This window comes from Tupaia chinensis, unplaced genomic scaffold (genome assembly GCF_000334495.1).
Source record: "Tupaia chinensis unplaced genomic scaffold, TupChi_1.0 Scaffold000018_1, whole genome shotgun sequence".
Lineage (NCBI taxonomy): Eukaryota > Metazoa > Chordata > Mammalia > Scandentia > Tupaiidae > Tupaia > Tupaia belangeri.
In genome coordinates this window covers 1,472,843-1,498,250 of record NW_006159448.1, presented here as the reverse complement: position 1 = coordinate 1,498,250, position 25,408 = coordinate 1,472,843, and the positions used below count along the sequence as shown (strand labels likewise).

Here is a 25,408-nt window from a genome sequence, read left to right as displayed (position 1 = left end):
GAAGACCTAAGGACATAAGCATCTCCTAAAGTTTTCAAAACAGTGTCCACTAAAAATTATTTTGTTAAAGGGGGAAAGCTCTCAGACTTATTCTCGTATCTCTTCCTGAAAATTTCCATTTTCAAATAATAATAATATTATTTATTGAATGAATACCATATTCTAGGTATTATATAGCATGTCCTTTTTTAGTAAAATTACTATATTTTATTTTTATAACTCATGTGTAGTATAATCATTTTTACCCCTTCTTTATATTTAGAAAATTAAAACATAAAAAGAAAAAGATTACAAGCTAATAAATGTTTCAGATATGGACATAGTCTGTTTTGTAGCCCACCTCTTAACACCAAAACGTGCTAGTTCAAAGCCAAAACAGAAGGTAAATAGATGAAAGTCTTAAAATCATATTGTGCTCAAAATAATACCTAATATTTACCAAAGCAACAAATGAATTATATTGCTTGCCATATATTCAGGAATATGCCTTAAAGCATTTAAATAAAAATAAAGTACTTTCCTTTATCCAAGAAATGCTTCTCAGGTTCAAGATGACATAAAAGGTTTGGCTGTCACTGGAAATTAATCACTTATTTCACAAAAGCAAAAAGGTATAAATCTTGTATCTTATCAGTTTTTAGAAGGCTAAACTAAGAAATGTGCTTTACTCATATAGGATTGCTGAGACCCAGAACTCTTGAGAACCTTAACATCATTTAAATTACTTATTGTAATCTTAGGATTATATTAGTAGTTATTTAATATTTTTTCTTTCAATAATAAAAGAGTAAAAATACTTCAAGTTGGCCTTGGTATTTAAAACTTGGTTAATAAGATAAAAAATAAAATTCACAAAAGGAGATAGAAAAGATTTATAGACATAGGAAGTTAAACATTATTATAACCAACTTAAAGCAATAACACAATTCATCTTTATAGTTTGGCAAATATACAAATATACAGAAATATCAAATAATAAATATGTAATAACAAAATGCCAAGTAATAATAATAAAGATGTAATAATGAGCGTATACCCTCTCAACAGCTGCAAGATGTGTAAGTGGGTAGGATATTTCTGAAGGTCACTGGCAATATGTTGTAAGAACCTGAACTATGGACATTCTTCTCAAAACAATAATTTCATGACTAGAAAATTATCCTAAGGAAATGCATGTGGACGCCATTATAAACTTAGCCATAAAGAACTCTACAGTAGCATTGTTAAAATAACAACAACAAAAAAGTAGTTTGTCAAATAATAGGAAATTGATTAAGTATATAACTGTAAATAAATAAATGCAATGATACGTAGTCATTAAAATAATCACAAGAATGTTTAATGGTGATATGGTTGGATTTCTTTCCCTTAAAATTTATGCGGTAACTTTACACCTAATGAGGCCGGTTGAGTTGGGCGGTGGAACTAGTGGGAGGGGCTTGGGACATGGCAGTTGAGTCCTCACGAATAATTAACGCATTGTCAGAGGAAGGGGCTAGTTCTCACTAGTTCCTGGAGAAAAAGATCCTTATAAAAACAAATTAGTTGCTCACAGGTCTCTCTCATTATTGGTGCCTGCTCTGCTTTTGGCTTTCCTGGTGGTGGTGTGACACAGCACTGGATGCCAGGCCTCTCCAGACGCCTCTGGACTTTCCAGCCACCAGAACTGTGAGCCAAATAACCTCCCTTCTTTACAAATCATCCAGTGTCAGATGTTCTGTTATAGCAATACAAATGAACTAAGACAAATGACATGTAAATATGTCTACTATTTAATTAAAAAATTGAATTTTGAGGTATAGGTGTGAGTCCCAAATCCCAAGAGGAAAATGTCCATCCCCCAAAGGGGTCTTTTCTCACCTCTCTCTCCCCCTCTCTCTCTCTCTCTCTCTCTCTGTGTCTTTCTCCAGTAGGCACATGCATCCTACAGTAACCACCCCAAAATGATAATGTTCACATTTTGTTAATAAACCTATAGATACGCAGAAAAAAATGAAAGGTTTTACATTAAAATGGTAGCTGTCATTATATTTAGCTAAGGGGGTTATAGGTGATTTTTACTTCTACCATTTCATTGAGTCATACTTTTATTTTTTAATGAAAACAATGAAACTGTATTATAAGCTAAAGTTAATATTGATTATAATAGTTGAATTTGATTCTATGAAAAGTAAATGAGCTAGGCGTCCCCATTTTTGCTGTATCATTGTGCTGCTTTATATGTACGGTTTTTGACTAATAAAGAGGCAGCCCTGCTGTGTCCTCCCCAACTGCCATCACATTTTATTCCACAAGATCTTACTCCACGGTTACACCTGGATGCCACTGAGAATCATTCTGGATGAGTGAATGATTTAAAATTATGCATAAGGGCAAATCAGAACTGAAGCCTAAATAATACCTAAAGTATTAAGACACTGTAACCCATACTGAAAGAAACTTCAAATGTAAAACAAGTAAAACTTATTTTACTCACAGAGACTTTGTCCTTTGCCTGTTTAAATACACTGGGAGCCTGAGTTGATTCACCACCTGCTGCTGTTGAAAAGAAAAAACACAAACAACCCCATACTTAGTGGCTAAAAACCACATAAATGCATTTTTTCCAATACCTTTTGGATACTTGGCTGTGTGAATAGACTAATACAAGTAAAATTCTGCTTAGTTTGAGACTCCAATTCAGTAACTGAAGAAACCTGGTTAGAATAACATTGCATGCGGCTGCAACTGTTGTGTGTGCTGATTAATAGAACCCAGTGTCTACCAAAGCATAGGTGAGCACACCAAATCATCTTCTATTGGCTACCAGCGTATTTTTGTACTACTATAACATGAGGCTAGATCCTTTAAAACAGAAGTTACAGAGTAGCAATGTCAAAGCTGCAGCATTTAAGAAAAGCAGAGCTGACTGGATCTTTGGACTAGTATGATGTATGAGAAGTAGGAGAATGCTCAGAGAGACTTCCAAACCTTCTTTTTCTGGAAGCCACTGGCATCCCTACAGATATTTTTGTATTTTACATTTCAAACTGTTACGGTCAGCCAACCCCGTTTCCCTTGTACCCCTTCATTGTACAATACGAAAGATATACAAGTTCAATGTGAAAAGGCGCCACATGGGAAGGGGGAAAAATGCTTATCAAGGAAAGAAAACAAGAGAATTCTAAGTTCAATAAATATAGAAAATGTTCTACACATGCATTTCCTGTATGAAAGTATGACCACATCTGTTACTGCTGTTTCTCTTGCTATTTTATACTTCTGTTTTCAATTTTGAACTCCATATTTTAGCCTATTTTCCATCGATGACTTACCTGATTTGATATAAATATCTCATGATTTGAAACAATCCTTTATGTTTTAGAAAACCACCTGTATTTGAAACTATGCTCAGAAAATAAAGTATTCGAGTTTTTGTGTTTAATTTTCTCCTTAATTTTCTTTCCTAAGAAAAATTCTCAGGAAAAATACTTGTTTTTATAAGCCCTCTGAATGAGTTTCAAAAAGGTTTCTCATGCTAGTGTGACTTTAACACAAAAATAATAACAACTACAATATACTTTATGCTGAGTAGGGCTGGCTAGAAAGATTATTCAGATCTATAACTGATTTTTTTTTTAAGGTTTTTGCCATAGGGCACATGCACTTGCTGGAGAGAGACAAGAGAAAGACAGGGAGCGGGAAAGTGAGAAATCGCCCCCAAGGGAGGGCCAAACAGCAATCTCTTCTCCTTCATTCTCCTTCCTGGAGTTTGGGCACTTACACACACATGCCTGGTGTGACTTTCAAGCCACTGGGTCTGGGACTTGAACCGCGGTCAACCATATGGGAGTCCAGCACCTTAACCACCACACCACCTCCTAGCCCCCTGATATTTTTAAAGAAGCAGTGAAATGGTGACTTCCTGCTGCTTTGTTTTATAACATAAATTCCTGTGATATCTATATCTATATCTATATTTATTTTTTGCCTCAAACCAATGACTCTGTGTTTGGTAAATGCTTTTTGCTATAGTATCTTAATATTTAAGTAAGATAAGAAAAGATCCTAATTAAGATAAAGACATTAAGCTTTCTTTAGAGAATGAGTAAAAAGGATAATTTATTTTAAATATGGCACATTGGGTGTCAGTAACATGTAGATATGTTACAAAACTATTCCACATTTTTTTTTTCTGAAATTCTACAGTCCTGATGACATTTCTTTCTTTTGGACCCAAAGACATTCTGCTTATCAAAATATTTGTCTCACTAGAAAAAACGTTCTAAGTCTCTGAGACTAAAAACCTGAGAAAGTGAACTAAAATATATGATTTAGAGATGCCATGTTAATTTCTAGCTCCTAACTTACAGAAATTCCTCATTCTGAACCTATATCAAGTTTTATGTGTAAATAAGTCTTCCACTTCCAAATTCGGCCTTAGTTGTTCTTGAAGGAAAACAAATAGTAAATAGTACATAAGGAATACAAATAAAAAATACTTGGAACTTTTAGTGGTTACTATAAAACCTTCAACTCCTTTGATTTTTTTTTCCATAAAGACTAATGCTTCTTTTAACCTTCAAGATTATCTAAAAATTTAAAAATTAGTACTTATGATATTTAACAAAAAGGAACACATTTCTTCCCTGTTTATCAGTTTAATATTTGGTGCACTACAAATGTGTCACTTAAATCCTACAAAATATTTTGTAAATTAAGATTATCTTTGTATAATTATATATATATATTTGCATTAAAATTTAGAAATGAAGTTTGTATAATAAATATTTGTATAGGTTTTTATTATGATTTCAAACATGATTTATTTTTGCATTCCATTACCTTTTAAAATTTTAAAAATTATGCATGTTTGGAGAAGACAAAAAAATAAGTAGGTAATGAAGAGAAATAAACACTAAGTTTATTTCTAACTTATGTACTTCTTCAGGGGGAAGAAGTATCATCATAGAATTTTGAATACTGAATTATTTAGGAAAATTTAGTAGTTTGGATCTAACACATTTAAGAAAATCCCAATGATAAAACGTCAGCTAAAAGATGTAACGGAATAGATTGAAAGTCTTGTTAATTTGGACATGAGAAATAAAATTTAATGGATTACCACACAATTTCCTCCCCCCCCCCCTTTTTTTTTTTTCCATTTAAGCAAAGTAATTTTGCAAACCACAAGTCTACTCCAAATTTGTTTCTCATTTTCAGTCTCTAAGTCACTATGCATTCTTGGTGGTTTTCAGTAAATTCATTAACATCAGTAACAGATTTGGCAGTTACAATGTAGAAAATAGGACAAATACGTATGAGTTTAAGCATGAGGGAGATAAATAAGCAAAATAATGAGAATGCATACCACTGTTAAATTCATCGCCATCGTCTAACCAAACACACAGAATGAAAATAGGAGTCCCCAGAACGTGACACTACCGCACAATGCCAAGATACAATCACGCACGTTATGTCTGAGCATGACAAAGAAACAGATGATCATGACCTCTTCTGCAGGGAGGGAAAAAAAAAAAAAGAATAATGATACAAGACACTTAATAGCAAAATTGTTCATGACTGCTGAGATTCTTGGAAGAAAAACAAAATGAAGAAGCTGCTACAGCAATGAGATTAAAAGAAAAAAAAAAATACATGTCTATGTTTGCCAGCCACATTGCAGAATTGAACAAGTCACCTGTCGTTTTCCGCTTAACACAGGAGAGATGAGTTGGTCTAGTATATTTGATAGCAGGTTTTAAAATGAATTTCCTGGAGGGAGAGTGGGCCTGAACTTCTGTTTTTTTAGCAAGTTCAGCCTTCTTATAAACTGCTATGAATAAGAAAACACAAAAAGCATACCATCAGGAAAAATCAAACACTTGGAGAAAACCGAACAAAATTTAATAAATAACTAGTTACCGCTGTTAGGCAGTTTCTTCTACAAAAAAAAAAGAGTAATAAGAAATTACTTCAAAAAACATTTTTAAAGAAGTGATTGTTAAATGAACCTTTTTTCCTTCTCACTTCATCTCTGGAGACTGTGCTAGGTTCCTTTTTAGCTATTTTTCTTTCAGGAGTGGAAATTCTGCCTCTCCCGGTTTTAAAAGGCTTTTCTTTTCTATGTTTCTCAAGAGATGATCTCCGAGCTTCCTTTTCAGCTTTCTCCTCTTTAGGAATAGTTTCTAACTGTTCTGTCATGATGCTCCTATCATCATCTGCGGATCAAAGCAAACCATGACAACAACAACAGTGAAAACATTAGTAACAAATGTACAAAATCCTGTGTCTATTTAACAAAATGCAAAATAAAGAGATAAAGGGACACGTTAAAATGAAAAAAAAAAAAATCCCATTAGGTTAGTGAATTTGATTTGGGAGTAGAAAATTAAAAAAAAAAAAAAAAAAAAAAAAAAAGCACACCTTGAGTGTCCACCCAGAGGCTGTCGGCATCTAAGATGGAGTCGTCGATGGTGGTCTCGTCTTTGTAATCATCATAGGTTTCTGTCTTATATTCTGAGAGTGCAACCTCTTCTCTCTCGGGGGAAGCTGGAGCCTCTGGGGAGCCATCCTTGGGTTCTGCCTGGGCTTCTGCTGCCTCTTCTACTTCAAGCTCTTCTTCTTCATGTGGGGATGGTCTCCTTTCCACTTCGGGCTGCTCTAGGGCTGCAAAACGCACACTGTGGGACCCTGACTCCCCTTCATCAGTTGTGGTTTGCACCACAGTGATGAAATCATCCTCGATGGTCACCACAGACTCAATCACTCCTTTGTGTTCACCTGGGCAGGTCTCCACAAATTCCTCCCTGACACCTGGGATACCCAGGTCAGTAATCTGAAGGGTGTCTGAACGGAAAAGCAGTTTATCGTATTCTCCTTGGGCTTCTATCTCTTCTTCCTCACTCTGAGTCTCTGCTGGTTCAGACACAACTGCTTCAAGCACTGGCTCTGTAACATCCGAGGGCGTGACAGATATATCTGGCGTTTCTTTGCTTTCCTCTGTAGGCAGCTGAATAAATTCCATCTGGACATCAGCTTTCTCATCTGTGGCTAAATCAGCCTCTGCAACAGCAGAGGAGCAAGGTATTTCCACTGATAATTTGATGGCAATCTCGTCTTGGATTAGAGAGGATTCTGGGGATGTTTCCTTCTTGCCCTCGTCAGGTTTCAGGGACTCCATGGTGAGGCTCTCATGCTCGCCACTGGATTCATAGGACTCCTCTTTGTCCACAGCCTCCTGGTGCACCAAGTCAGGCTTGGCTACCTTCTCTTTGACTTCTGTCTCACTAACCTTGACACTTTCTTTCGCATGGCCAGGCTCAACCCCCATAAACACATCTGCCTCCTGAGGTGCTTTGGATGAGGGGGTCAAGTCTTGCGTAGCCTCTAGTTTGAGTTCTGTTGCTTTTCCAGCATCTACATTTAGCCCTGAGGCCATCTGTCCAAAGTCACTGATTTTAACATCTAATGGCCCCTGGTCAGCTTTCTTTGCAGCAAAATCCAGTCCTTGTTCAGCTTTTTTGAGTGGTTCTACCTCACCCACTTCTGGGACTGAACTAAGACTTTTCTCTGCTTTCTCAGCATCTTTCGATTCTAATCCAAATGGTTCAACTTTATCAACAGCTTCTTCTATTTCCTTGGCCTGCTCTTTTGAATCAGCATGTTCTTCACTCTTCTCTAGTACAGTATCCAGCTTATCATTAACTTTCCTCTCCTGGTCAAACTCTCTTCCCAGGCCTGATTTGTCACCAGGTATATGTGGGGATGCTTCTTTCTCAGCACTGAACTCATCTTTGACTCTCCCAGCAGCTGCCAGCTTTACTTCAATCAACGAAAGGTCTGTGGCGAGATCTCTTCGAACTTTATCATCAGTGCCTTCATAAAAGGAGCCACTATCTCCTGATAAATTCTCACTGTCTTGAACAGGTGATGGGAGTGGGACGGTGTATTTATTGAACACACAGTAGCCCAGGTCTTCCAGCTGACTGTCTGTTTTCACAATAACATGGTTTTCATCAGTTACAGGGGGCAAGCCTGTACTACTCTCCTCGACCACAGTCTCTGATGGAATCGATTTCTTCCTAGCAACCTCAGCATCTGCGCCCACAGAAGCTAATCTTGACCTTGTGCCCGCCAGATCTAGCATTTCAGGCAGATCAGGGGCCATGACAGTTCCATTTTTGTAATAATCTTTGGCTAGGAAAGGAGACTCACACGATGTGTCGACTTGAGTATTTGGCTCACCAGTAGCTTTTTCTTCCTCTGTCTGTTCTTCTTCTTTGCTCTCTGCTGGGAAGCAAGGGGCTTTCTCCACTGCAGGGGTGGTGGCCGGAAGATAATCATCCCCTTCATCCATACTTCCACTAGTATTAGTCAGAATATCGGATGCCAGAGGAGAGAGATCATGCCCCCTACCGAAGTTAAATCCGAGGGCTATGGAATCCAGGCAGGACATGGGCAAATTGATTGACATGCTTCTTTGTTCTATAGCAGACCTGCCACCAAGTCCTAAACTCCTGCTGAGTGTCAGGTCATCCTTATTCTTACTGTGGAGGTCCCGTTTCTCCCCATACACTTTTGGATCAATAGTGAACATTCTTTCTTGAGGAGAACTGGGTTCTTCAGGTAAATCGGATGGATGACTCTGTGCAAGAGTGCTATACCCAGCTTCTTGTGCAGAAGCACTGGGCTGGGGTTCTTTTCCTGCTTCAAGTTCCTTGTCACCATTTTTATGGATGGGAGATATGGTATCAGTAGACTCCTGGGCACTTTCTCTTGTGTCACTCAGTTCGTAGTAATCACTGCCTGGCTGAATGCCTTCTGTCACTTCTTCTTTCAAGGCAGATGTTTCGAAGTACTTGGACATTCCTGATTTATCTTCATAAAATGGCATGTCGAGCTCAGATGATGTTGCAGCCCCACTCTTACTGTCTTGGTCAGCAACTGTTTCTTTGAAAAGTTCCTGGGTTGTACTCTTTTCACTTACAGCAGCTGGTTCAGCCATCACTTTCTCCAATGTCTTAGGGGTCGTCAGTGAATCTTGTTCCACACTTACAGGGCATGTGTCCTGTTTTACCATGTCTGTGGCAGATTCTTTGCCTTTCAGTTCTTCTTTCGAGAAAGTGTGCTCTGTGGAGGCCTGAAGGACACCTGTTTCTTGATCTGTTAGTTTTGAGGGTTCATTTTCTTTTGGCACAGCTTCTTTGTCAGAAATGATTGCTTTTTCTTCTAGCTTTAGTGGAGGTTCCTTTTCAGTAAGAGTAGTGTCCGGTTCACTAGGGGCAGAAGTCTCTTTTTTGTACATACTCTCTTGATTTATAGCCTCCTTTTCTTCCTCTAAATCTTGCTCTACAACATGTTTTCCCACAACTGGAATGTGAGCATCTTTGGGTAAAGTAAATGCCTCTGGGAATGGAGCTTCTGCCATTGTGTCAGATTTATCCTTTGGGGGCTCTTCGACTTTAGCACTATCTTTGGCAGTAGCTGGGCCACTGGTTTCTTGAAGAGATTTTTTGTCATCTGGCTGTAAGAGGGCAGGGGCAAAAGGTGATGGTTGTGTAAATATCTCATTCTTCATGATATCTAAAGGAAGAGTGAAGCTTCCACCTTGAAAGGGACTTGGCATAGGAGAATCAAATTGTTTTCCTTCCCATTTTGGGATATCATCAAGTACATCTTTTTCCCTCATGGGTGTCAGGGGGCCAGGAGATATTGGAGCAGCTAAACCCCATTCATCCTTTTTGGCTTCCACCGGCATTTCAATGAACCAGTCCTTTTGTTCCTTTGGAGCTGGAGCCTCCGCAGGGAGGTCAATGCCGGGCACTGCTGGGCTTGGTTCTGTCTTCTGTTTCACGTCTTCTACACTGGCACCAAGAGTGTGCCCAAACAGAGCAGGAGATACCTCTTCTTCTGTGTCTTGTGTGCCCTTTTTATCGAGTGAAGTTTTAGCTGTCTCTGGCTGAGAAACTAAGGCAGCATGTTTAAGGTCTTCACCAGGCTCACTTAGCTTCTCTGGCTCCTTTTCCTTCTTGTCTAAAGGCTCCGCTGTGGAGGAAGTCAATTCCTGCTGGTCACGGAACTCCATCTTCGAGGCTGTAAGTAAATCTGAAGTAATCGGGTTGATTTTTAAACGAATAATAGGCAAATGCTTTCAGGCAGTAAGCTTAAAATGGTATTTTGAAATGACTGATGAATGGCAGGGTAGAAAGAAAAGCTATGGAACATGCAAGCATGCTTCCGATTTAAAAGTCAATACGAAAATGTTCAGACTGAGATGTATGTATACTAGTGCTAACTAAACTACTATTACAAATGAATGTATACAGGAACGTATAGAAGAATATACTTCTGCATAGCTTATCTTTTTTGGTTTATTTGTTTGCTCTCTTCTAACATTATTTGATGTGTACTATAGCAGTAAAATATAGTGTACTTCTTGTAGATAAGAAGTATGAATTAATGAATATAGAGTAAATAGATAACATCAGAATGCAAAAATGTATCTTAAAGGCTACACATGAATAAAGCTTGATTTCTGCTGAACTTTTTAAAAATAGTTTTTCTTGTTTAAAAATGAATTGGCAAGCCATAGAGGAAGGCCAAGTGATTCATAATGACTTAAGTATTAATGATGTCAGTTAACTTAATCAAGACCCAGGACCAATTTTGGAGGTATTGAAAGGTTATTGGCATAAATTTTTAAAAGTCATATGAGATTAAATTTCTGAAATATAAGTAAATATTTGTTATCAATTTCATATGGTATAACCTAAAACTTGATAAGCCAATTTCTACTGCATATTCAAAATTCCCAGTTCCTAATGATTAGTCTATATGACAGATGTAAGAAAATTAGAATTATACCTTTAATACTGAGAAGTCATTTTCAAGAGTTAAGTGTTAAAATACCTTGCTCCTCACGGTCACGACATCATTTTCTGCACGTGACCAACTGGTGAAGCATTGACTAGTAATGGCTTTTTAGAGATGCGTCACAGAAATTAAACTACACATTTTTTATTTATTCATCAATTCAAAAAGCTTTAGGGTTCCACTTGTGTTTGAAGGCCAAGGGTGGCCTTTGTGGTCATTAAATTTAACTGTAGCTATCTGGAGAAAGTTGGGAAAATAATAAAGTTCAACTCTCTCGAAGAGTAAGTGTATGCATCACCATCACCTTCCATACTAGTGTGTCCTGTTGTAGTAATAGAACAGAAATACTTTATGAACTTCCATTAAAGGCTGGATGAATGAAAACTCAAGAGATATGGGGATGATCAAAGAGGTTAGCGGCCATGGAGAGAAAATAATATGAGAAGCATCAGCAAGAGCTTGTAAGAAAACCAAACCAGTATTCATTGAAGCATAAAGATATAGCACATTGCGGTTGCAAAACAATTCTCCCATTTAAGCTTCTAAGTGCCAAAATTCAACTGTACGATTTGAAAGAAAAGCATATGAATTGCTGTCCCGAAAATAAAAACAAAAATATACATGTATTAGCAATGTGACTGGCAAACATTTGAGATGACGGACAAAGAAAAAAAAAAAAAAAAGCTCACATAGCGTCATCAGCCTGGCTGCAAAGCGTATTGTATCATGGCAAAGGAAAACCAGGAATCAGCAGCAGCACTGGAAAACCAAGCTGCCACACAGCACCTGCGCAAGCCACATTTTGCTCCTTCAGCCTAAAACAGTAGTCTTATGATCATGAGAAGACCCAGCGATGAAACAGCATTGGGAAGGCATCAGGTAATAAGCTGCTGGAAATCATTGGCAACAAAACACATGCAAATCCTGAGAAAGACACACCTTCCCTGGCAGAGGAAGGGGTTTTTACTTCTGGAGACACCTCGTTGACCTCTTTTATACTTTTCTCATGCACGGCCCCTGTCTGGGCGCTCTCTTCTGGAACTATCTGGGCCTCTGCACTAGACTCCAGTTGGCCCTCACTGAGGCCCTTGGGCTGGTCTGAGGACTTAGCAGTCCCGCTTTCTTTCCCCGGAAGAGAGGCAGGTTTCTCTTCCTCGGCCATACAACCCTCTAGTGTTTCTTCTTCTTAAGGATGAAAAAGATGTTGACATCATGACCACAGAACAATACATGAAACGACAGAAATATTATTCAAGGAACACTTTCAGCTCCATTAGGATGCTCTCATGAGGACCTTAGGTGTTTTTTCTTTTACCATTTGGGTGAGCAAATTAATGTTCTAATGTAATGTACATTATGTACGCTTGGAAAATGAGGATGTATAATCTGCCTTTTAAAGTCTCATTAAAAGGCTATTTATTTTAAATTTTGAGAGCTGAAAGGGTTTTATTGACTGGTTGCCCTCAGTGGAAATGGCAGTCAGTTGCACGCATGTGGAAAGCTTGCTGGGAATACGAGGTGGTGCTGCTGGTAACAGATGGTTGCGAACAGATAGATGTATCAATGCACTGAACAAAACTTTCAAATTGGTTAGACATGTGCTGTTTTCTCCAATGCAGGAAGCCCCTACATAAGAATTCCTGATTGCTTTATTTAATTGATTTAGGTGAGTAACATTTTTAAAATTCCAATTTTAATGTGATATTTTGAAGCAATTTTTTATAATGGCATAGGTTGTGACTACAAAGAAAACAATTGTAACAAAGCTACTTTACCCATGTCACCTTATTGGATGAAGTCTAATCAAGTTAATTTACATGTTTTCAAATCTATGTAACTTTTTAAGTTTCTGTTTTCTAATTTTATACGGATCACCAAATTTATTTCCACTATACCTGTTCCTTATTTAAAAATGTTCATATTTTCCATAAATGTTTTACTTTCATGCTATTAAAAGAACTTAGTACTTAATATAAACTATGTTTCTTTATCAGAGTGTTTGAGTCATTGGTATTGTTTCAAAAGGACCTTTGAAGAAACTTATTATCATGGACATATTTGGTGAGCTGTGAGCTTATTCCTCATCACCTTGGAAATACTTACCCTCACATTAAACAATGTCCCATGTGAAATAAACTTTTCAGCAGACCCAATTGTTTTTCTCTATAGGAAAACAAGCCCTTCACCTAAGCAAAAATATTTCACCTGTACTTTTTTTTTTTCTTTACAAAACTATCTAATTAGTATTAGACAAATTGTAATCCAATGCCCACTTATTTTATCCTCATCATACCTAATTATACACTAGGGCCTCCCAGCTTTATGAGGCTAGAATGACAAAACTTCAAATAATCATCACTTTTGTCCAGTTCCACTGATGTGAACCAAGATCTAGTCAACTGGGAAGGCTCTGTAGTTTGTATAGATGATTAAGTCATATGGAGAAAAATTAATTGCATAACATTTATTTTCCTCAGATTATTTTGTCTTTCTCTCTTAAAGAATTGTTATATCAATATAACACTAAATTCTATTTAAGGCTCAGTCTAGTAGTCTTATGTATCCAAGGAGGGAAAAAATTATATTTAGGTTCATTTTCTTTGGTTTGGGTAAGAATATGTTTTTCCCTGACTGATTCATTGAAATGAAAAAGAAAGGAATTTTATTTTAATCAAACTTTTCTGTCTGTCTTGTTGTCTTTCTCTTCTGTTTTTGTTTCCTTCTTAAAAACAATGATATGGAAAAAGAAAAAGCTCACATGTCCCAAATAAGGCTTCTTTCACATAAATTGTTGAGACATTTTAATTACAAGAATCATTTATTTAATTTTATTTATTATTTTTTAACTTGACCAGAGAGACAGAGAGGGAGAGACAGAGAGGGAAAGTGAGAAAGCAAGCCTCCAGGTCCAGGACTCAAACCATGGATGGCCATGTGGAAGTCCAGTTCCTTAACTACCAGGCCATCTGCCAGCCCCTGTTGAGGCATTTTAAAGACTACAACCTATATAGGGACTTCACTTTCATGTGGACAAACAGGCTCCTGTCCCTCCCACCCCATGTGAAGGAAGGCACACTTAACATGATGCATGTGGCCAAAGCTGCAGCCTGGGGAGGAGGAGCAAAAGGGCACCATGCTTGGTTCACCTTTCTCCTGGCCTAAGTGGGCCTCTGCTCTCTGCGCTGTGACACTGGGGAGCTCACTAGAGGTAGTCCATTCTGAGCTGAACAAAGGATGCTCATAGTACTCCTCATCGGAATTGTAAGGGTCATCATCAGGCACAGACACCGAGATGGAGGGGGCTAGGAGTCTACGCTTCTCCCCGCTGCTGGTAGGTTCATGGCTGGGGAACCTGGGTAGCGGACCCACTTGATCCTCAGCCCCTTCATCTACAAATAGACACACAGGAAGAAACTGCAGGGAGAACTGGACAAGACAGACACAAGATCAGACAGACAAGACAAACACCTGCACAGGGACACAGGGGGCCACAGAAGCAGCACAGCAGGATGAAGGAGAGTTAGCAAGACCAAGCTGATGGAGCATGGAAGACAAAGATGTTTCATGCCTCAGGAGCTACTAAATGTAATCTGTCCCTTAAAACAATTCTGTCATTACTCTAAGTGAATCAAAAGCACTGGCATCCCTGCTGCAAATAGAAAACATCTATACATTCCTCTCAAACGAGTGAAAATAACCAAGGAAACATTGCAGTGCAAACAAAACATTTACAAAAACAAATGCATTCATTGGGAGAAATTCTTTCAAGGATATTAATTACTCTTATGCTTATCTCAACATGCTTATAAAGAAATAAAGTTGTTAGGATTCGAGGCCTATATGACCATGGAGAAAGAGTTCTGTGTGAAGCACAACCTTAATTACCTAGAATGCATAAATAGTTAGCATTTAGTTATTATTATTATTATTATTTTTTTTGGTTAATGACTTTAACCAGAAAGTTAACAACAACCAATAGTGCATTATTTCTCTTTCCTGCCTCAATAAGATAAAAACGGTCAGCATAGCTCTTTCTTTGGATGCTAAGGTTAATATATTGGGTTGTTGGGAAGGTCATGATGCATTTTTGCTTAGAAAAACATAGAAAAGTATGTCATGACTTTCACAACAACCTAATAATACCTAGAAGCAACATTTGAAACACTGGTTCTCGTTTGTGTGACTCTGCAACTAATTCTCTAAGAAAGTCTCTAATCAGATAAACATTTTTCTTATGTTTTACTTCTCTTTGGAAAATTTCATAGAAATACAATTAGCTGTGAATTTCTATAGAGTTGGCTTTAGATTCACCAAGATATTATGATGTAGTTTGAATTGTAACACTGGCTCTTGGCTGGGTTTATGTTTCAAACCTCTTATTGTATATTTCTTATTGCTAGGCTGTAAGAACTGTGCTCATTACTATAGTTTCTGTGACTTGGCTTGGAAATCAACATTATTTAAACGTATTTTCTTAAATACTCAACTGTAGATCAATCTGCTAAGCATTTGAATTCTTGCATAATTCAATGATCTTTAAAGACTGTGACAAGGAATACTCTCTGGCTTTGAGTGTTGGTGCAGACATTACATCTCAGGTCTCCTTGGCAGATTACCAAATCAGCCCATTACTAGACACTGACTGACACTGAGAAATAATTTAAAAATTCCATAACTCTAACCAATAAGAAAAAGTCTATAGTATTTATCTCTATCATTTTCATTTCTCTTAATATTTAAGCAGATAGAATTATAGTATTTTAAAAAGGCATTTAACTTTTAGGAGAATAACTTAATTTCAGCAACCAAGTGCTGACAACTGGAACTAGGGCTGAAATCATAAGGATACTAAAATAATGTTTTGTGGAGAGGATGCTTTTAATATTTTGAGCACATTATTTACTGACTGTTCCACAGAAGTTGTTTCTGGATGGATACTCAGAACTTTTCTCAGCCATGACGCTTTTTATATCATGGAATAGCAGAAGCCTGAAATAAATTTGATATTTTTAGTTCAACGCAGCACGATTTCTCAACTGAGGAGATAACCATCCAAGATCTGGCCTACAACACTGACTGAATTATAGCCCTGGCTTGTCACATGTCTCAGCCATTCATATTTCCCTTAGTGACTCTCTAAGGCTGTAAATTCCTCCTGTATGCACGTTACATCTAAAACTTTTAATATGTTCAACAGATGGCATGAACAGTCAGTAAGTGAAAATGAGATATTCACTTCTCTGCTTTTCCACATTTTATTTTTGGAGAGGTAGAACAAACTACCATATAAAACTAAAGAATTTAAATTGCAGAGGTGGCAGTTTAAAGGCAATACTCAATGAATGTTTTAACCTTTGGAAGGTTTTAGCTTCTTTCTTCTCGTTGTTGTTTTTTAAAGTGCCAAAAGTAAACACAGAGCCTTGCTTAAGGTCTATAACTTTTCTAAAGAACTAGGAGTTCCTATTTTGAAAACTTTCATTCTCATCAGAGTACAACAAAAACTTTTAAGAGCTCCTGTGAAAAGCAGATTCCCCAGAGTATTTGTCTGGTCCTGAGCCAAGGCAACTTCAAAAAGAAAGTCTGGAAAAGAGCAGTCTTCTTTTGGTATTCTGAGCTGAATACACTCCAGGTCTCCATGAGCTTCCTGTGAATCTAAAGTCCATCTACGTTACAAGCTCCAGAGGTAAGTCAGGGAAGCTGGACTTACAAAGAACCATAGCCACTAAATCTGAACCGTGTTCTTAGTTCCAGGGATAATGACAGAAGACACTGCATCCTCATTTATACAGAGTTGCATGTGGGGAGCACTTTTGGGAAATACCCAATAGAGATGGGATACATAATAATTCAAATTAAATACATTATAACTAAATGGATTATTCATTTGTGTGTGGTTTTCAAAAAAGGAAACTATTACAGTATAGTAGCTTGTAACAAAGGACTCTCATTTGAGGAACATTTATTTTTGTAGTCCCACAGTAAGAACTCTGATAAAAGACAACTTTAGAGATGTGTAACTGTGGTTGCAGGAGGGTAGAAAGCTGAAAATGAATACTATCTATCTCTACAGGTTGCTGGAAGGATTAAATGAGAAGATATCTTGAGTGTCAAGCACAATGCCCAACTCCATACGTGCCATCACATCTGTCTACTCAGGAAGTTATCCAGTACCTTTGCTCTTTATCTTCAGTTGATATATCAAAATAGGAGAGATTTATGAAAAATCAAATTCATTTCATAAAATATTTACTATTTAAGTCAGAATTGAATGGATGTATCATTTTTCTAGAATTAGGCAGATTTGGGGGGACTGGACTCTGTTTTTGCCAGAAAATATTCCAGTTCATTTAATAATGTATGATATATCAAAGGACAGGGTAACTTTATGAACCTTGGACTTTTACACAGTTGTTCTGCACAGCTATAATATTCCAAATGAAGCTTACCTGACTTCAAAGGAGGAATTAATTTTCCCTGGTTGGCTTTCATTCCAACATTTTCCAACTTTTTGTTTTTTAAAGCATTCAAGATTTACATGGGGTTACAGTAATGTATGCCAAGCAAACTCCAGCCTTGAAATGTCAACCCCCTTTGGTACAAATGAACAGTCTCTTTTATGAGAGACTCCATCTTGTGAGGCATCAGTGACTCAGTGGTATTTGTCTGTTATGGTATCAGCTTCTGCCCCATGGCATATGGATGAAGGCAACTTTGGCCCCACTTACATTGTTTGCCACCATTTCTAAGCCTTTCCCATTCTGCCAGCTTTCAACTGAGGATACCTCGGTTTGTTGACTGTATTGCCGCCCCAGGATGACATAGAAGAAAACTTTTAGATGAACAATTATTATGCCAGCACATCCATGACATGGGAAATGCGATCCGAGAATTCTGGAGCCAACCTGAGAGAGCAGAGTGAGTCCTGGTTCTGTTTTCAGATGATGTCATTGTACTTGTATGGGATTCCAAATTCTAAAGCTCAGCCCAAATAACAACTATTAAGTTAGGCCAAGAAGAAAAGGAGATTAGTTTTAAAACATTGTAGCTCGTACAGTATTGGTTACTGTACCATGGTTCCCTTTCTAAGTATTGCTACTTTAATTTTTTTCATCAAAATCTCTTGTAAATATTTCCTTGAATAAACACGTATTCTGGGAATGATTAATTTTACATTAATGGTAAGAAGTGAATATTCATAAATGATAGTAATTAACATCTTAGGTTATTTTAATGAAAGCTTTCATGTTTCTCCCTTTGGGAAAGAACAGCTTTAAAAATGTCTGATAATTAATAAAAAGTGTATCTTCAAAAATCACTGAAGTACTCAATTTAGCCTAAGAGCTCTCTTCCATTTCTATAAAAAAAAAATCAGACTGTGGCAGTTGCTTTGCCCTTACATTAAAGTTGTCTCGAGGATAAATAATCCCCTAGACACGAAATTCACCTGTTCCTTTTCCGTCCCACCTGCTATAAGCAATACATTTCTGGAATCTGGGATAGGTCTTTATAAACTAATCATTCTGAAAAATTGAGCAGTTCAGTCTTATCTTGGGACTTGTCACTAGCTTATTATGTGACAAAAATTAACTTTAAAAAATACTGTATGTTGTATGTAATTTAAGTATAGTTTAAAATAAGAGGGGCAGTATTTTGATGGTCAGGACCACAACTTTTTTTTTTTTTTTTTTGGAGAAGTTTTTGCTATAGGGCACGTGTGCTCGCCAGACAGAGAGAGAGAGAGAGAGAGACAGAGAGATAGAAAGCGAAAAATCACCCCCCCAGGGGGGATGGCCACGCTGCAACCCCTTCTCCTCCATTCTCCTCTCGGGATCTTGGGCACGCACACACACGTGCACGGTGTGAGTTTAAGCCAACGGGTCCGGGACGCGAACCGCGGTCGACTACATGGGAGTCCAGCAACATAGCCATTACGCTAACTGCTGGTCTCAGGGCCACAAATTTTTTTCACATATTTGAAGTAAGAATATTGACCTTTTTTTGAGAGAGAATATTGTCTCTAATAGAATTTATATATATATAAATATATATATATATATATATTATATATAAGTATATATCACATCTGTGTGTACACAGACATATGTTATATATACTTACATGTAATATACATAACATAGTCTATAATAAACTGTATATAGTTTATATAATAGATAATTTATATATTTCAAGGATGATGATCATTTTTACATAGTACTTCATTAGGCTTTCATATAGTTTAATGCCTTTTGAAAAAATAAAAGTGCAAGTAAGCTAGCATTTTCTCTCAATTACATTGAAACGGCTTGGAGAATGCAGTTCCTAAGTTACTAAAATGTGCAAGTCATCCTATATTTTATTTATGTATATTTTCACTACATCTATTACATGATCCTGCAGAAAGCAGGTTAGATAAATGTCCAGATAAACAGGAGAACTGACTTCTCATCCTTCTGCTTCAACTCTCATAGAAAGTAAGAAGAGTAAATGACTTGACCTCAAGCAGACTTCCAGAGCAGGCCAGCTCTGTCAACAACTTATCCCTCTGTGGGTTAAGAGGATTCTCTGACACTTGAAAGGCTTTAAGTAGGGACTTAGGAACGTTTTCAATGACCCGAGGGAAGACAACTGTCATGTAAAGTTTTCCACTGCATTTGGAGTGAAATCTAGCTCCTGACCTAACCGGCTGCTGCTTGTGCTTAGACTCCTTCACTGCTCTATCGTTCTCACTTCCCAGGAACCAGACTCCACTAAGTTCTAGATCACTTCACCCTCTTGCCTAGCTGAGTGTCTTTGTACAGCCGGGTCCCTGTGCCACCATTTTTCAATTCTTCTTATGCTTCTGGGTTCACCTCCTTAACCCATCTTTCCACAGGTTTCCCTATTGTTCACCTTAAAGCTTCCTGCTCTTTTTTTCCCTAAAGGTAGGGCCACGTGGGATGGTCTGTAAGCTTATCTACTGGACTTCTGTTTTGTACCAGATGGTGTGCTCCTTAAAGGTAGGAACCACATCTGTTTTGTTTACTCATGTGTACCCCAAATTTGAAGAGTATCTGGAACATTGTCAGTGTTCAGTAAGTATGTGCCAGTTGAGTGGATAAACCCAAGTCCAAAATCAATCTTTCAAACCTATAAAGTAAAAGATTAAATCACATTGTAAGGAAATTAACTAATAATCAGTGGCTCGTATACACTGATCACATTTCTCAAACTTTTATTCCTTAGAGTAATTTGTTTAGCATTAGTTTCTGTAGAAAATTAGGACAAGAATTCTCATTTTAAGAAAACAATGCCTTGCTAAAAAGAGTTTAGGTTTATAAAGCAGTGGCCAAATAAACTATATTTGAGTTGATAGCATATAGTTCAGTAATTTAGTTTTTTTGCCTTTAGGAAATGAAAGAATATTTACATAAACTTCATTACGAATTATGAAAGTGTAGTCTTTTATGATTAGTGTTATTCTGTTTTTAAAGTAGTAAAATGTTCTCTGAAGTGAAAACACAAGAAAAATAATTTAAGAAATAATAAACTGGGATAGTCTTAAAATTCTGGTTTCTATATGAACACTAAGTTACATTGAAACAACTGGGCTGTGGCTGTCTTCTGCCTTTTCCTGTAATCCTCACACAATACACAGAAGTTAACTGATCTAATCAGAGAACCAATAATGGTTTGCTTTTAAAGAGTGCCTTTCATGTCAGATTCTGAATGAATATTCTTCAAAGGCAAACCTCTGTTTTATCAAGGAGCACTGAAAAGCTGAGCTGGCGTTCCTTGTCGAGTAAACGCGTCAATAGATTCACGGACAATAACAGGTCTCAGCAGGCAAGGGGCCATGATCTCAACTTCCAGTTCACTGTTCGCAATATCAGGTTCATTCATTAACTTCTTCACTTATTCATGAATATGTATTGAGAGTTTGTTATGGCTCAGGCCCTGAGGAAAGTCTTGGTGATATAATGGGAAGCAAAACAGAAAGAAGTCCTGACCACGGTCATACGGAAGTCTTCATTTCGTTAATAAACCTGACTTCTGCTCTACAGGGCATTACATTTATTTTTATATTTGTTTTTGTTCAGTCACAAGTTGGGTCTGTATCTTCTTTGTCAAAGCATTCTACTTATGTAAAGGGTTCTCTATAGTTATTCTAGCAACTGAAATATAAAGTTATCTTTTCTTTTACCAAACAAATTTTTCCCTTTTCCATTTACCACATTCTTCTGCTTCTGATTTTATACATCGAGGATTACATAGATATTCAAAGTCTTTGTTTCTTGCCTATTCGAAACAGCTCCAAAGCTAAGTCACATTCTGGCACACACTGAAGTGCTTATGGATTGAAGTGTGTTATTTACCTTTAATCAGAAGACAGACCCTGACAAGTCCAGTAGGCCTTACCTTCCTCCACTGCCACAGTCTGTTCTGAGGCTGGCGATGGGGGTGGAGAAGGAGGCAGATTAGCTGTCTCTTCAGCTGCTAAAGATCAAACAATGGAAAATGAGATGCAACAATTAATCCTATTAGACCAGTAGATGCATAGGTAATTCTGCCATCTGTAAAAAAGGCCTGTCTATTGAATTCAAGGAAAAACTTCAATAGTAAGTTGCATTAGACTTATTTTTAAGCCCATTACCTGATTTATACATTTTTGAAAACCTAAAAAGTATAACAAGTTGATTTTCCTTCCCCCCCAAATTTTCTTTTCTTTTTCATAAAAGTGTATTAGAGATGCCTGCTAAAATTTGACTGCTAATCTCATTAATTCTGTCCACTTGTTCAATTAATAAGATATTTCATTCTGGCCCTAATTTACCATGTGCAGACACACGGAGACAACCATTTTCCTTTGAGTTTTGTTAGACTGACTAGAAAAACATATTAAGACTCTCCATTCAGCTGCTCATTTTAGAAACAAATCCTACGTTGATCATTCCATTTTTTTAAGTGACATACTTTTTAAACAATATCTTGTTTTCTGAATCCAATGTCAAAATCCATCTTCTGTGTTTATTCTCAGACAAAATAAATAAATAAATCTGTTCCAGTCCGAGGCCACCTTCAGACAAACCATTACTAGTGGGAGCTGGGAGGTGAGTAACCTCTGATGTTGGCACTTCACATGAAGGATCAGAGAGGAAAGTTCTAAAGCTATAATTCATTCACAAATTAACACTAAGGTTTCCTCTTCAAGACACTTACCTTCTTCATAATCCCTCATAAGAAGGTGAAGAATTTCAAAAGGAAATATTTCTCACTTAAGGCCAGTGATTAAATGAATTTTAAAGATGATATGAATTTCAGTTTCATAAAGCGGTTAATAGAGGCAGCTTTGGGATAACAGCTGATTTTTTTTAGTTCATTGACCTGTGGAATTCAGAGTAGAATATGTTAAAATTTTAAATGAAAAATAATTGAGGGCCAGCCTGTGGACTGATGGTTGGGGCAGCTGAATCCCACATGGCTGACTAAGTCACGAAGACCCAGAGACTTGAAAAAACACACCAAATGCATGTGCAAGTGTGCCCACGATCTTGAGGGGAGGGCGAAATCAGAAGGGATTGCAGTGTGACCATGCTTCATGGGAGGTGCTTTTTCTGTCTCTTCCTAGTGAATGCACACACCCTCTAGCAAAATTAAAAATATTCATAATAACAATAATTGAGTTTTCTTTTATTTCAAAACCAGAAGTGACCAGTAGACTGAAGTTTAGTATTTTAGATTGGATTATAGCATCCTAATCTGTTTTTAGAGAAAAACAGTTCTTAAACAATGAAAACCCTCAAATACTAACTATATTCTAAATTAGTATTCTGGCAGGGCAGACTATTTTTATGGCTTACTTCTAATAGATAATTAAAGGACAATTACTAATCAGAAAATCAAGTATTAATACCATATTAGATTGTTAGAGAAGAAAATAGACATGTATTGTTTTTGGACCTTAAAAGCCATATCTTTCAATGGATCAGTTATTTGTGTCAGAGAAATAAACATGTATGTTGAACCTGAGTCTCCTTTCTTGTATCTCTGCAATGTATACATGTATACCTATTTGCCTATATATCTATCTGCGATCTATTTATCTAGTTGGGGTAGCAGACCTTTAACTGAGAGTGTTTTCCTCAGTAAGCATGACATTATTTGTCTAGCCCTGGAGGGCATCTGTCTAGTGTTGGAAGAGAGGGCAGGGCTATTCCAGTGCCCTTGGATGGACCAAATAAGGGTCAGTACCTCTAAGGGCTCCAAAGTCACTAATGATTCTAACAAAGCTCTGGCTACAGGTTTGGTGCAGCCAGTTTAGGGAGATCCATACAAGACCATGGTATAGATAATAATTCAAAAAACCCCCAAAAGCAAAACAATCACCTCTAATGAGTATTTAAACATTTTGCTTATATGTGGGGGAAGGGGGGGGTCACAAAATCTAATGCTTTGGCTTTATTTTTATTTTTCTAGTGGTCCGAGAAAATGAAAAATTAATGGTTGCTTAAGGAAAAAAGACTAAATATAAGCTTATCACGCCAAAGACTACTCACATACCATAACGAACATGTTAGGAAAAGTGAAAATAGATCCTAACATATCTCAGTGGAGGTGTTTTGATGACTGTTAATGTAAAAATGAAGTACAAGGTGTGGCCCCTCTTTTGAACATGAAGGTTTTCGCCTGTGATCAGCGTGCAGCAGACACGGCTTCTGACCTGAGGCTCTTTTCATTTACCTAAAGGCAGAGCTGCGGGCTGGTCTTTGTGTTGAGCTTCTTTTTCTTGTTCACCTTTCAGGACTGCTACAGCTTCAGCCGTGACTACTTGAACTATCCTTGCAGACACCTCCTCTGTAATAAACAGTAAAAAAAGAAAATATCATGATGAGAAGCTGAAAGCAGGTCGCCAAGAGGAAAAGTAATCTAACAATGTAGTGGATTATGATTTAATTTTCATTATATTCTTTTGAATGAGTACAGTCTAATTTTTTTCTTCTTTTTTCCCCCTACAGATAGAACACAAACATGCATAAAAAAAAAAGCATGGGAATGGAATTCAGGGACCAAAACAAAATGAACACAGAATTGAAGAAAAAGAGTTACTTAATTTGCATGGCACTTTATTTTTAAAAAGCTATTTACACAATTTCATTTCTTTGTACCTCATAAAATAAATTCAAAGACAGAAGATAGGATTCATTTTGGATTATGTTACTCGAATAAATTTCTATGCTAAGTTACAGAAATACATGATTTAAAATGAAAAAAAAAAGCCTCAAAATATATATCTGTGATTAAATGGCATTATCCAGGATCAATGTAAAAAATGTGAATTATGAAATACCTAGAAAGTTAAAATTTTAATAAAATGGAAGTGCAATAATTTTAATTAAAAAGGGATGGGCAATTCTCACTGAAAATATCAGATGAAAGATGCTGGATAGCTAGTTTATGGCCCAAAATGGCTTAATTGGCTATCAATGCCAATTTTTGTAGCACAGAAAACAATTAAGGAACTGATGCTCTACAGATCATCAACTAAAAAATGAAAGTAGGCTTTTGAGATTAAAATGTAATCTAGATTAGGTTAAGGTAGAAATACATTCTAATTGGATTAGACATACACTCTACAGAGTTTAAATTATCCCCATCTTTATATAAAAGCATCTACAAAACTAGGAAACAAGCCTCACAGAAACAAGGTGTACTAGATTAGAGGGGGGTGTCACAATTTGTTTCTATAATTTGGTCAAGATAGAATAAATGTATTATGGCTTATGATCAGAATACGCACATTCGCAAATAGGTTTGGGGACATCTATCTGTTTTCACCTGGCTGGCACATTTAGATTTCATCTCGTCTAGAAAGCGTTCCTTTACCCCACACAAGATGATAGAGTCCAGTGACCTCAGGCTTAAAGGGTCAGGGATCCACTTGGACAGATTTTATCTAGATTTTAAAAGCTAGAATACTCAATTGCATATATGAGCTTTAATATGTTTAATGTCCTGATTTATTTATTTATTTATTTATTTGCTTCCTATGATAGAGGTAGGGAGAATCTTCATCTTGCAGATCTCTCCCCAGCCTTGCGGCTAGCCAGGATCACAGGTGCACTCACAGGCATGCCCTGAATGAAAAGGTAGACCTAAGAGGAGAACTTGGAGACTTCGCACATAATCTCTGGCATTGTGCAGCAGCACCCCTACTACCTATGCCTCACAGCTGAGCCTGGATTTTATTTGGGAGGGGAGCACAGCCCATTTGACTCTATTCCTTTATTTATTTATTTTTTAGAGTTTTGCCATAGGATGTGTGCACTTGCCAGAGAAACACAGAGACAGGAAGAGAGGTAAAGTGAGAAATCACCCTTCAAGGTGGATGACCATGCTGCAATCCTTTTTCATTTTCTTCTTGGGATATTGGGCACACATGTCTTGTGTGTTTTTCAAGCTGCTGGGTCCGGGACTTGAACTGTGGAGTCAACCATGTGGGATCCATCCAGCATTGTTTTTTTTTTTTTTTGGAGAGGATTTTTTTTTTCCGCTATAGGCTGCGGGTGCTCGCCCGACA

The 25,408-nt window shown here is 37.2% G+C and overlaps 1 protein-coding gene across 19 annotated transcripts in view; it reads right to left on the bottom strand.

Annotated features, from left to right (window-relative positions):
* MAP2 (microtubule associated protein 2) overlaps positions 1 to 25,408 on the bottom strand; it is a 349,368-nt gene that overhangs the window by 28,431 nt on the left and 295,529 nt on the right. For 5 of the 19 annotated variants that reach the window (XM_014586193.2, XM_027770184.1, XM_014586191.1 and 2 more), the window contains 7 exons: positions 23,572 to 23,685; positions 21,250 to 21,327; positions 11,794 to 12,039; positions 6,406 to 10,086; positions 5,994 to 6,200; positions 5,681 to 5,815; positions 2,477 to 2,538 (listed from right to left, as the gene is read on the bottom strand). In XM_014586193.2, the coding sequence (XP_014441679.1) occupies positions 2,477 to 2,538; positions 5,681 to 5,815; positions 5,994 to 6,200; positions 6,406 to 10,086; positions 11,794 to 12,039; positions 21,250 to 21,327; positions 23,572 to 23,685 (4,523 nt within the window). Of the gene's footprint in view, positions 1 to 2,476; positions 2,539 to 5,680; positions 5,816 to 5,993; positions 6,201 to 6,405; positions 10,087 to 11,793; positions 12,040 to 17,300; positions 17,537 to 17,636; positions 17,762 to 21,249; positions 21,328 to 23,571; positions 23,686 to 25,408 lie in introns of those variants that run through there. The other 14 variants (XM_014586222.1, XM_014586226.1, XM_006140078.2 and 11 more) reach the window with 9 other exon arrangements.